This window comes from Lissotriton helveticus, chromosome 5_1 (assembly GCF_964261635.1).
Source record: "Lissotriton helveticus chromosome 5_1, aLisHel1.1, whole genome shotgun sequence".
Lineage (NCBI taxonomy): Eukaryota > Metazoa > Chordata > Amphibia > Caudata > Salamandridae > Lissotriton > Lissotriton helveticus.
This window is the reverse complement of record NC_136065.1, coordinates 336,401,747-336,414,984: the sequence shown is the minus strand read 5'-3', so window position 1 is coordinate 336,414,984 and position 13,238 is coordinate 336,401,747. Positions and strand designations below refer to the sequence as shown.

The 13,238-nt window shown below is 47.2% G+C and overlaps 1 protein-coding gene across 6 annotated transcripts in view; it reads right to left on the bottom strand.

The window, feature by feature from the left end:
• Nucleotides 1–12,165, bottom strand: part of MIB2 (MIB E3 ubiquitin protein ligase 2) — a 312,619-nt gene extending 300,454 nt beyond the window's left edge. The window contains exon 1 of one of the 6 annotated variants that reach the window (XM_078642419.1): nt 12,006–12,165. Coding sequence is in view for 2 of the 6 variants with exons in the window: in XM_078642416.1 (XP_078498542.1) it covers nt 7,095–7,172 (78 nt within the window). In the remaining 4 variants the exon portion in view is untranslated. Of the gene's footprint in view, nt 1–7,094; nt 7,221–12,005 lie in introns of those variants that run through there. The other 5 variants (XM_078642424.1, XM_078642421.1, XM_078642416.1 and 2 more) reach the window with 5 other exon arrangements.
• Between the last annotated feature and the right edge of the window lie 1,073 nt (nt 12,166–13,238).

The following is a 13,238-nucleotide window of genomic DNA, read 5'->3' as shown; positions in this document are numbered from 1 at the left end:
CACGCAATCTGAGATCAACAAAGCGTTTCATGACCATCTGAGGGCGTTGTACACCCCCTTTGACCGAGAGGATCCGGACCGAGTGTCCGAGTTCCTACGCGATCTTCCCTTCCCGGTCCTGACGGATGAAGCCCGGTGGGACTTAGAAGGGCCCATCACACAACATGAGATTCGGGCTGCCATTAAATCCCTCAACCACAATAAAACACTGGGCATATATGGGCTCCCCGTGGAGTTTTACGCGGCCTATTCCGACACCCTAGAGTCTGTCCTGGAGAAGGTATCCCGAACGGCGTTTGAAGAAGGACATTTACCTGTGTCGACGATGCAGGCTTTGGTTATCTCCATACCTAAACCCGGCAGGGATACCTTGGAAATGACGAATTATAGGCCCCTGTCAATGCTCTCCACGGAGTATAAAATCCTTAGTAAGGCCATAGCTTTAAGCATACAATCCTATCTTCCTACCCTTGTCCACCGGGACCAGTGCGGGTTTCTTCCAGGCCGAAGTACATCTCTGAACACACGGAGATTGCACGCACTTATGACGACCACACCACGTGAATATCACCGGGCGGGATGCATAGCGCTGGACCTAAGACAGGCATTTGACTCGTTGTCCTGGTCGTTTATGTTCGAAGCCCTGAAGCACTTTGGGTTTCCAGATCCCTTCTTGATGTGGATTAGATTGCTACATACGGACCCTTCGGCTAGAGCGCGCACAGTTCGGCATGTTTCCGACAGTTACTCGGTACACCGGGGCACTCAGCAGGGTTGCCCCCTGTCCCCGATTTTTTTTGTCCTTGACCTAGAGCCCCTAGCTTTAGCCCTACGTGCCCAGGGCGACCGGATGGGCATCCCGATCCGGGGAATACATAACTTGATATCAATCTATGCGGATGATATCTTACTGTACCTCAACGACCTGGAGGCGGACCACACAGCCCTCTATGATATTTTTAGCCACTTTTAGGAGATCTCGGGTTTAGCTATTAACCCGGAAAAATGGAACGGCTTCTATTTTAAGGAAGCACTACGTCCTGCTTCCGTTCCCTTTGGAGCGCATCTGATCCCGGTGGCCCAGACCACGTTTAAGTACCTGGGGATCGAGGTATACAAGTCGCCAGAAGATCAACTTGACGGTAATATTAAACGAGCTATTACGCGACTTCATAATAGTGTGGGCTTCTGGACTTCCTTGCCTCTGTCCGTCATGGGTAGGATTAAAGTCTCCAAGATGGTCATGCTCCCCCGCATGCTGTATTTTTTCGTAAATCTGCCTGTAATTATCCCTCAACATGTGTTTAATACACTCAACGCTCTCTTGATTAGTCTTATTTGGGGGGTCGGTAGAAGGCGTATTAGTCTGCGTAAGCTCCAATTGGGGACCAGATTGGGAGGCCTGGGGGCCCCAGATTTCCGGGGTTATTATTATGCCAGTCAACTCCAGTGGCTCTCCTACTGGACGGCGGGCAGAAACCTCCACGAGATTGACTTCACGCCAGAGAGACTTAGACAGGGAGAGCTACATGCCCTGCTGTTACCGACGGCCCTGCTGTGCTGGAGGAGAGCCCAGTCATACACCTCATCGGCTATACCATATGCAGCGAACATCCCCTTGCTGGGTATCCCCACACCACAGGGTAGGCTCACAGAATGGGTGCTGCGCCCTTGGTCGGCGGCCGGGATAGAGGAGGTGGGTGCCTTTTTTGGGGATGGTAACCTATTGGATCATGAAACCTTTCTACAGATCACAGGTGCTCCCCCTCGACTTTATCTGTTACACGCCACAGTAACACATTACATTCGAACTACTTGGGCACCACAACGACTCCAACCTGCGCAGAATGAATTGGTTCATTTATTACACTACATGGGAGCAGGGGGGCATCTGGTACGCTGGCTATATAAGGGGGTCAGAACACACGCAGCAATCCCGCTCACGACACTTAGAGACACCTGGGTTCAGGACACAGACACGATACTAACAGACAAGGAGTGGCAGACTATCCTTGAGCACTCCAGGCGGGTTTCATGGAAAGTTAAATTTAGATTTATACAGGTGATGGTGTTGCACAGGGCCTATCTGACCCCCAAGAGGCTACACAAAATGTTTCCGAACGCCCCCCACTGTTGCCCACGTTGTGAGGAGGATGAAGCTGGATTCCTCCACATGGTCTGGTCCGGCACACGTATACGGAAGCATTGGACAGAGATATGCCAAACACTACGATCGATTACTCATTTGCCAGTGCCCGGGGAGGCTCTGTACTGCCTTGTGGGGTCCTGTAAACGGTCCAAAACCCTGAAGGCTCAGCTGAAATTCCTTGACTTGGCACTCCTACTGGCAGTAAGAGCATTGACGATGAGATGGAAATCCTCCAGACCACCGATGGCATCCCTGTGGCAGATAGAGGTGGTGCGGTGGGGCCGAGCAGAGGGGACGGCTCTTAGAAGGGAGGAGGAACGAGGTCAGAGGAAATATCCTATATCTCAAGACTGAGAGGTCATGTTGGCGGCATTGGAGGAGTTAGACCTTAACCCGTCACAAGGGGATGGAGTGTAGAGGCTACACACAGCGCGGAGGTTCCTTAACGAGAGCTGTTGGTACCCGAGGGAGCGCACGGATTACTTGGACTCATTACATGACAGTGTACATACTAGATAGGGTCAACTGGAAATAGCTCATGGAGGATTCCACTGTCACCAGGAGGAGGGAGGGTTAGGGAACGGGAGGGTTAAGAGGTGAGGTGAGGAAATTTGGTTCCGACTCCATTTTGTGTTTCACCGCCTTTTTGTGTTGCCCTCACTCAGGCAGCGCGGTGAACAGAAAACTCTTGCCCTTCGTACTGCCACGTATCAAATAACCCCTCTATCCTTGAGGTGAAGTCGATTCCAGGAATCAGTCCGACTCACTAATCCTTATCCAAACGCCTGTTGGCCTTCAGTAGTCTTGTCTCGACTCACTAATCCTTGTCTCAAACCATCTGTTGGTTTTCATTGTCCTTCTTCCCGCCTTATCCTACCTTGCAAATTGGCCTTTTCGCAATACACAAACATGCCTACCACTGTTGATGAACTCAGGGACGCCATTATTGAATCACCTGTGGGGTTAGTCAAAACATGACCTAGGGGGTGGATAATTTAATCATGTGACGTCTTGTTTTTCCCCAAAAACATATCTTTTCATTGGTTTAAATTTTGCGCATTGGGAGTGTTCTTATGCAGATGTAAAAGAATATAAAAGACTGTGAGCCCCGGAGTAAAGGGGCAGTCTCCTGAGAACATACCATTGGTGTACTTCTAGGATCACTGTGCATAGCTGCAGCTAATAAACCCTGTTGTCTACGCTTAACTGAGTGTCCCGTGTCTCTGTACAACAAAGCAGGTGAACTCAGAGATTTAGGCGTGCCCTGCGCTGCTAGGCCCTTAAAGGCCTGGTTCTTCAGAGGGAAGGGGAGTTGTTGAGGACATACTGTTGTTCCCCATTAATGCGGGAAATATGATATATGTAAATGTAATATGTCAAAGATAACCGAGGACATTCTGTTAGTAACTCTATTGTGCGGGACATATATGTAATTCTGCAATCAAGGAAAGACTTTATTGGGGAGAAAACGGAAAAGTTGGCTGTAGACTACATTGGTTGATATGTAACTGCTTTATTTTATCCTGAACAGCTGGAAATAAAGTGTTAAAAAACTAGCGTGACGCGAGACGGCGAGTCAAGACGGCGTGCCAGGCAGCAAAGAGGGCACCTGAAAGGTGGAGGCAGGTATAAATCGCTTCTCCCAACCCTCTAGGTGCCAGAAGTGATGCAGCCCGCGTGTCGGTTTTGGGACTCCTCCCCAGGGTCCCAAGACTAGAGGGGGTGTTGGTGTGCCTAAGTGGCACTAAGGTGGCCGCCCTTTAAGGTGGCTTACTGCGTGAGCCGCGGAGCTTCGCTCATGGAAGCTAAGGCCAGGTTGCTCTGAATTGGTCAGCTGTGGTGTGTCGACATCAGAGCAGCAGAGGACGATGTGATGGAGTCTGGCGGTACTTTGTGGTCAGGGCTACACTTCCATGTTAAAGGCCACGGGTCGCACTGCGTGGGGTATGCTGCGCGGAGAGCAGGTCTCTCATGCAGAAGTGCCCAATAAGGGTGATTGGCCCTCTTGGGTATACATGTACTGTTTTTGCTACTGTTACTTAGCTTGCTTTTTATAAGTAGACAAGTTCTTTCTGCCTGTTGGTGAGGTCACCCTGAGTCCTCTGTGGTTGGTGCAAGAAGGTAGCATCATTACATTGCTTGATTTTACTCACAAGAAAGTATCACTCATAGTTGTTGAAATGTAACTCATAATTCCACTGTAAATATGAAAATGTCACACATAGCAATCTGAAACCTTGGCAGCTATGACAATCTGTGAAGCAAATAATCGCGGCATAAACCCTTTAAACAACACAATTAACGTGCTGACAGGGAGCAAGAGAATACACGACTTATCGTTGGCTGTGAGCAGCGAAGAAAGAGCGACCTTTGATACTGAGATGGGACTTTGTCGGGACTGTTACTTCCTCATTGGTTGCTGAAGTTGTCTCATTTCCAAGTGCTGGGAATTGTAGTTTTTAATATATTTACTAAAAATGGCTGCAGTTAAAAAATAAAGCATATTCCTCGCCTGCGGTCATAACGTAGAATTACACTCAAACAGCTTATTCTCCTGTGGAGTACAGCTTCAACTTGTTAAAGTTTTCCTAGTAATTCAACACTTTACACTAAATTACTGGCCAAGAATGATACACACAATGTACGGTTTTCCTAAACATATTGAACTTTCTCACTAGGGACCGGACAATTTTCAAAAAGTCAACTTGTTGCTGAAGTCCAAACTGGTACAGTACAACACAATGTTCCTAGTCAGTACATCACAGCAATAGTGAATGTGCTACATACAGCTTGACACACATGTGCTGGGATATTGTTGTTACATATGTAAATGTGCTGGACTTGTAAAGCGCACAGATGCCCGTAAGCGTCCCGGCGCTTGCTTAAGGAACCCGTCCTGGTATTCCCCTGTGAGAAACCCCGGCAGGGTGTCCACAAGGTGAAAGCCAGGCATCCCGCCGCGAGGGGCCGTAGTACACCTCTGATACTACTGTAGTCTTGCAGCGCTATTGCCTGGTCTGGTAGGAGCAAGTTGCACATCTCGGTCTTGTTGGGATTTGTTACAAGCCAGAACCTGCATGTGTGGTTGGTAGACTGTATGGCTGGGACAGGGCCTACCAAGTATTCGATTGTGTGATGGGCATGCTTCAAACTATCTACTAAGTACAGAAGAAGTACAAAACTGGAGGGTAGGGATGTCAGAAGGAGTGGAAAAGTGACTGATTCGAATTATTTTTTTGTATTTTAGCACCGAGGCTTCCAAGTACTAAAGAGATGTGGTTCAGCATATATCTATAGATGATGGTCAGTTGACGCCCACACAGAGTAAGAGCGCACAGATGTGGAGGATGGCAACATAATCCCAGTGTACTTGTACAGAACTCTTGGCAGCAGCTTATGGAGCCACCAGCAGAGGGAGCCTGGGAGCCTGGGAGCTACTACAACAATCAAACTTAGACCACATGGGATCACCATAGAACAGTGTTTACATGCACCATTCATGACCAGATGCACTTGTTGAGAAGAGAACCACATATTAAAATATTTTTTTCTTCAAATGGTTATCAGATTTCTACTAAAATATTTTTGCACCCTACTAAAATATTTTTAATATTAAACCATGATAAATGTCTACAGAACACAAGAGTTCCATTCATCCGTTTGGGCGCCGTGTTCTTTGGAGTGTACAGAAAATAAAGTGGCAACGGTGTCTTGTCTGAAGTCTCACTCAATTAATTTCCAGGATGTCTGGATGAGACATGCAAAAGATGACAACAATAAGGAGGAGCTTCTATGCAAAGCCCTTTCATCTCTTCGCAGACCCTTAAGGTATCCACAATCCCAGCACGGCCCCAAAGGATGCAGTCACAGAACCCCTCCAAGGTTTTTAATTCTCTTTATAGCCGCAGGGCGTCTCTCCAGCCCCAGAATCTCTTTGTGGTCTGTAAACAATCTCCTTCTAATAGTTCAAAGATATCTCTGCTGTTTTTCTGTTATTTGTTTTTAGATTCCCTGCTCTTTTCTATACTGCTTCTCTTGGGAGACAGGTTTATTGCGATACTTCTGAGATACCTCTTTCATCCACCACCAGACACTCCCTGTCCCCTTTAGCTCACTCTTTCAGGATCTTTTTCATGCGTGCTTTGTTACATTTTTTTTCGTCTTTCACTTCCTCGTTCTTTTCTCCTTTTGTGTTTTTTTCTATCTTTCCTGGGGGTTAAAGTCAGACGAGGAAAATAACTGCCAGTCCCCAAAAATGAGTGCCAATTGGCCCCACTTCTAAGCACTGGCTCAAATTCGGCACTGGGTATGGAATACTGTTTTTTTAAAACTACATACCTGTAGGAATTGAAAAAAAAGTTGGTAGGACTTGGAGAGGCCCACTACTTACTAAGGCCCATTGGTTGTTTCTGTGCCAGAGCTGCCCATCTACGTCGTAAGACGAGATACTTGCCAGATTTTAGGCTAACCAATTATAAGGCAAATTCGTCCAACAGAACCTATTTGCATTTAAATCCGTCTTATGTTGATATCCCTAACGACTGGCATGGATTCAACCCTCGTGGACCGGCATTGCCCCCACCCCCATTCTACACTTAGCAGAATACTAACTGCTTAAACTTTCACAAAGCTATTGCCTTTACAGAGGAATTTTCGGCCTGGCTTGACTGACGAGAGGTGTACAGGGGCTGTTGTTACCTATCCCCCCTCCTTTGGAGTGCTTCATTTCCAGTGCACGTGGGACAGTTTTACATATTAAAAGTTCACTGAGTTTTCAAATAATCAATTACTTATCTCGTACATGGATTCTTTCTTAAAAAAAAATACTTTTTCGTAGCAGCAGGCTTTTAATATTTTAATCGTGACTCCAAATCAAAGTCAGACCTAATGGCCAAAGGTTATCCTAATAATAGACTATGGAGAAACAAAAACTGCCTACAATTACCTGGTTTCTAGAGAGCACTTGCCCCGTGAGCATCTGAATCCGTGAATTTCTATCTGCACACAGATTTCTGGAGAGCATACATCACTAGGAGCCGCCTCGCCCGGGGTAAGAGAGGCCGTGCAGGGTGAGGGCGGGGCGGTTTCGCTTGGCAGCCGAGCTCGGTCTGGTTTCAGTTCTTCGTGAAGGGGCTGACTGGCTCCACCCTCACTCCCGCCTCTCACGCCCGGTGGGCTGCTTACAGTATACAAATTAAAATCAGAAAAAGAAAGCGAGACAATGAAGGGAAATGTTTTCCGAAAATACACACGCCAAACGCTTACTGAGAGGGCTTGTGGGACCCGTTTGCAGCAGCGTGGGCAGAGTAGGGGGGCAATGAGAAGACAACAGACATGGGGCAAGCCGTCTATGTATCCTCTGTGTTTAGTTAAAGATAACTCGAACCAAGGAGGGCTTCTTTACATGAACACCATCAGCTACATGACGCAGGCACACGCTCACTTTTTGTTTTAGATAGGGAAAGATTAATGATTTGCTCAGAATCACAGGATGTTGAGCCGACGCTGAGACTTTAACTTGGTACCCTACTTCCAAAGCCGGCTGCTCTGGCCGTGATGCCATATCCTGTTCCCTCTCACCGCAACCCCTGGCTGCGAGTGTGTGTGCTTCCTGATGCACACCCAGAGACGCAGCCAAGGGGCCGTCGGCCCTACTACATTGAGGGGAAACGAGGCTTCCTGGGGTGCAATGGGCTCTTCACACCTCCAGCGCATAGTGCCACTGCACCTGCTGCATGAATGACAGCAATACCCCTACGCGCCCCTCATTACAACCCTTCTTAGACACAGTGCCTTGACGTTGAAACTGCCGCAGCAGGGAACATGACCTTTACGCCACAGTCCACATTTTATAAACCAGGCTGTTTATGTAAAAATACCGGCTGTGCAGCAGGTGACTCTTCCTGACCCACAATGCTGAGTTTAGCAACCAGATGGCAAGATGCCACGTTTCCTTTGTAGGTCTTGCTACATGCAGCTTTAGCTTTTCTACCAGTTTCTACATTATAATGCACAGGCCTTCAAACGAGCAACCTGGTAACTGATGAGATATTTAACACTGAGTCAGAATTTATTGGGCGCAATAAATACCACACGATTTTGGCTCGCACTGCTCTTTCTAAGGCAGCATAGCATGTTGAGGTTATTTTCACCGATTCCGCAGGATTGGAGACCATGGACAGATGTTACAAGGAGCTTGGGGTCAGTCTCAAGTCTGTGGCAGAATCTAGGACTGAAAAGGCAGAGCTATGGGGCACATGGGTATTGTGTTTTTTTTGTGCCTGGGGAAGAGTGTGGGGAACACAGGGCACATGTGCAAAGTGTGGTAGTCATGTGGCACATGGCTAGAGCATGGTGAACTTGGGGCACATGGCCAGAGAGTGGAGAACCTGGGAATATAGACAGTGCAGGAAGCTTGCAGTACAAGGACACTGTGGGGGAGGCCCATTGGCAGTGTGTGAAGTTTTTAAAATATAGGCAGGGTGCGCAGATATTGGTGTAGATCAGTGCTTTAAATGGGCTGGTACTGTCCGGTACTGAGTACCAGCACTTTTTTTATGTTAAAAGGGAAGGCCCTCACGTTTCATGTGGGCCAAACACCCCAGTTGGAAACGTGCTTGGGGCCGAGGGACAAAGAGTGAGCAGGTAAGGCCCTCAGACTGAAAGTAAGGGGCTTGATGGCACAGGGACAGCAAAGAAATCAAAGATCATGTACAGTGCGAGGAGCTTGTAGCACATGGATACACTGCGTGAGAAGGTTAAAGCATGAGTTAGACCATATGAGGACCTTAACGCCAATGGATGGACAATGTAAAGAGTTTGGGAGACGCAGATCAGAAAGCTTTGGAGAGGGGCTTACCAGTTGCGCACAGGGACAATGAGGCGCTTAGAGCACTTAGAAGGCAGTGAGGCGCTTAGAGCACTTAGAAGACAGTGTGCCTTAGAGTTCAGTGGCATAAAGTGCAGTGGCATAGAGTAAAGGAGTGCAGTGGCATAGAGTGGAGTGATGCGAGTAGCGTAGAGTGCAATGGCATAGAATGCAGTAATGTATAGTTCAGGGGCACAGAGTGCTATGTTATGGGATTTGTAAAGCGCCTGGTTACTCCAGAGCGGAGTGTCCCCGCGCTAGGACATCAAACTTTTAGGTCTACCACAAGGGAGAAATATTCAAATTTTGAAGAGTGCAGCATTGCAGAGTAGAGTGTCATAGACTGCAGTGGTGTAGAGTGACATAAATTACAGTGGCGTAGATTAGATAGTGCAGTGGGGCGAAGTACAGTGGTGCAGAGTAGAGTGCAGTGGACTGGTGTAAAGTGCATTCATGTCATGTTGCAAAGTTTAATGATGTAGAGGGCAGTGGCGTAGAGTGCAGAGGCACAGAATTCAGTGGTGTACACTTCAGTGTCGCAGAATGCAGTGGTGCAGATTAGAATGGTATATAGTAGATCGCAGAGTGTAGTGGTGCAGAGTAGAATGGTAAAGAGTGCAGGGGTGTAGACTGCAGTGGCGTAGAGTGACAGAGTGCAGTGGAGTAGAGTAGAATGCAGTGATGCAAAGTGCAGTGGCGTAGAGTGCAGTGATGCAGAGGAGGGTGGTGTATAGTGCACTGGCATAGAGTGCGGCATTGCAGAGTACAGTGTCGTAGAGTGTATTAGCGCAGAGGGCGGTGATGTAGAGTGCAGTGTGTAGAGTGATTTGGCGTAGAGTACAGTGGCACAGAATATATTATTTCAGAGTAGAGTGAAGTGGCGTAGATTGGAGTGGTGGAGGATAGAGTGCAGTGACATAGAGTGCAATGGCGGAGTTGCGGAGAGCAGTGACTGAGGCAGTGGTGCAAAGTAGATTAGAGAGGCGTACAGTGGAATGGCGTAGAGTGCAGAGGCATACAGTTGAGTGTTACAGAGTAAAGTGCATTGGCGTAGAGTGTATTGGCATAGAGTGCAGTGGCGCATAATGCAGTGTTGCAGAGTGGTGTTGTGCAGAGTAGATTGGAGTGGCCTAGACTGGAGTGCAGTGGCAAACAGTGCTGTGGTGTAGAGTGGCGTAGAGTGCATTGGTTTATAGTATAGGGGCGTAGAGTGCATTGGAATAGAGTAGGGTGGAGTGGCGCAGAGTGGAATTATGCAGAGTAGGGAGCAGTGGAGTAGAGTGCAGTGGAGGAGAGTGCAGTGGTGTCAATGTGTATAAAATGGAGTGGTGCAGAGTACAGTGGAGTGGTGCGGAGGAGAGTGGAGCATACATGGTGTGGTAGCACATTGAAATTACAGACAACACTTTTTCAATTGAAATGGCTATTACATTTGCATAGACAAACAGTTTTCTAATAAAATTATGCAGCGCACAAACGATAACGTGCGGAAATGGCATCACCAAGTGTATTGATCATATTAAAGTGTCTCCAACACACTTCAGAAATAACAAAAAGTGTGCTTAATTTGTGCATTCATAATTCGGATATATCCTGAAATACTTGCACTGTTTATTAGAATGTTGTGTGCTAGAAAAAAAACCTTTCCTACCCCCAGTATCCAGCAACATTGTCACATAAATCCTTTCACTCTGAAGCCATAGAAAGAAAAGTAAACACCAAGCTCCCTCGGAAGACAGAGCCTGACATTTGACCTCTGTTTTGAATGCACAGCAAATGTGCCAAGATAAGAACACAATTTACAGGCCTGTTTACAGAAAGGACCACTCATTGAAGTAATACAGAGGGAGTTGGTGAGAAAAGGCTTTGCTCCCTGGGAGGGAAAAACTCACTGTGGAGAACCTAAAAGAAATGAAGCCAGCAATTAGAAAGCTGGAAAACGTGAGTAACAAAGCCAATGGTATGCAACGGGTGGAATGTATTTCCAGGGAAGCTTTCTGAATGTGCCCAAGATGTCTTTAGCAAACCAGTCAACTGTGCTGTCTGGTAGGCTTTGACCTAGAATGGAAAGTCCAACTGAAAAAGTTGTCCCTGTTGACAAGGATGTTATACTGAAATCTTTCTTTCCGTTTTAATTTTGGAAAAAAACTAAATTTTTAGGGGAAAAAAGAGCATTCATGGATAGATACTCAAGGAGCAGAGCAGGATGCATACCAATGATGGGTATAGGAAGGGATAATTAAGAAGACACTTATTATAGGGAAAAGTGAAACTACTCCACGATGTAAAATAGTGTAAGCTAAAGTACTAGGACTCACTAAAGGTGTGGCACAAGACAGGGCACCACTTGGCAGCTATGCGCTTCCTTCTACCCTCGCTCTACCTAGTACCTTTCATACCAGATCCAAGTTTAAAAAGCCCCAGAAAGTGTGCCCCTTTTCCTGCTGACCCCACACGTGTTCTCTCGGAAAGCGTTTATGTAGACCCTCTCTTTTTAAGTACCATATAATTACATGATTTTTAGGATTGTGTGAAAAGTATATCGCACCAAATACATTCACTCCTCAAATTATCACGACCGTTTAGCATTGCTGCATTTTCAGCTGAATTAAGAAAAAAGTGCCAAGTATACGAAATTATGTATTATTAATAAGATATCGTTTACAGTCGCACACTTCCACATACAATGCACAGTAAACAAGTAACAAACGAAAGTCCACTGGTGCTCTGAATATTCCACCAAATACCTGGCCTTTTAAAGCACTACCCCTATTTAATGTCATTATCCCTTAAAAATCCACTCGTTAATCAATGCCTTGCCTCGATAGCCGCCGTATTTCAACACCATTTTTAATACTCCACTGCCTCAGCACCTCCCGCCCCTATAGAGACCCTACCTAATAACCCCACCTCCGCTTCACACCCTTCGGTAACGCTCCGCCTCCGTGATGCGGTCCTTAAATGTCCACCTCCCTCCAAAAAGATCACCTGGTTCCGTCACGAGTTATCTCCCGGGGTCACCTCCTCCGCCTCGCCTGAACTCTCCTCCCCCGTCCAGTAGCTCCAAATGTTCATCTTCTCTCCCCCAGGCTCCCAGGGAAGCCTGCACCCACGTCCCTCAGGCAATGTCCCGGGACACCCGGAACTTGTAGTTCCCATCCGTTCCTGCGTGCGATAACTAGCAATAGAAGGACTACAATACCCGACGGCCTTCACAGCAGATGCCTTGAATTTGAAGGGCGGCCCCTGGCGGCTCAGAGAAGAACTCACTGTGAGGAAGACGGAAATAGAGCACGGGCACTTATTCCCATTCACAGCATCTCAGGTTTGGAAAGTGACAGTGGCATTGAAACAAACCTTAAATTACACCCACCCTCATCTCTCAAGGTTCCACAGCAAATCATGTCACCGAGTGAGAAAAAGCATGTTCCTTCTCATTCTCTATATATTAGGCGTGTGCTGCCTGCTTTAGAACTGGAGAACCAGTCTCGATTTTCGGCCTCTACTTCATATGTAGTAATTCTAGGCAAACCACAGTCGCTTCGCGCTTTTAAACATATAAAAAGTCGTAGCGCTTGGTTTTCGTGTAAAGTACTCCAACGCTCTTGGTACAATTTTGCGTTATATAAAACTGCAAACATGTATATATCGATTTTTTGGGACAGGCAAACGGAGGTTTAGGCAGCCAGATAAATTCCAATTGGATCCATCCAGGTGCCATAGAGGTGCAGAACATGCTGTTCACTGGCTACAGGCAGCCAGATCCATCCATGAGCCATAGAGGTGCAACACATGCTGTTCACTGGCTACAACGATTCAAAAGGGGGTGGCGATGGACAGAGTATCTGAATTAAGCAGAACACTCCTACCCAGTCAAAAGATCAGGGCTTGATCCATCACCGTTGTTTAGCTCATTGCACCATCCCAGTTCAGAACCTGGCTACATGCAAATTAGTCTGACCCTGGCCCAGTGCATCATGGGAACAGGGCAGACCAAACTACCAAGCCAATTCTTTACTGGAAAGGAAACAAGCTTCCGGGGACCGGTTTCTGGCATTACAGCCGTCTTCGGCCCGGCTTGCTTGAATCCTGATGGTGCAGTGAGCAAGGGACTCACATCTGAGCATACCCTTCCACACTTGTGGTGGCCAAAACGATTCAAAAGGGGGTGGCGATGGACAGAGTATCTGAATTAAGCAGAACACTCCTACCCAGTCAAAA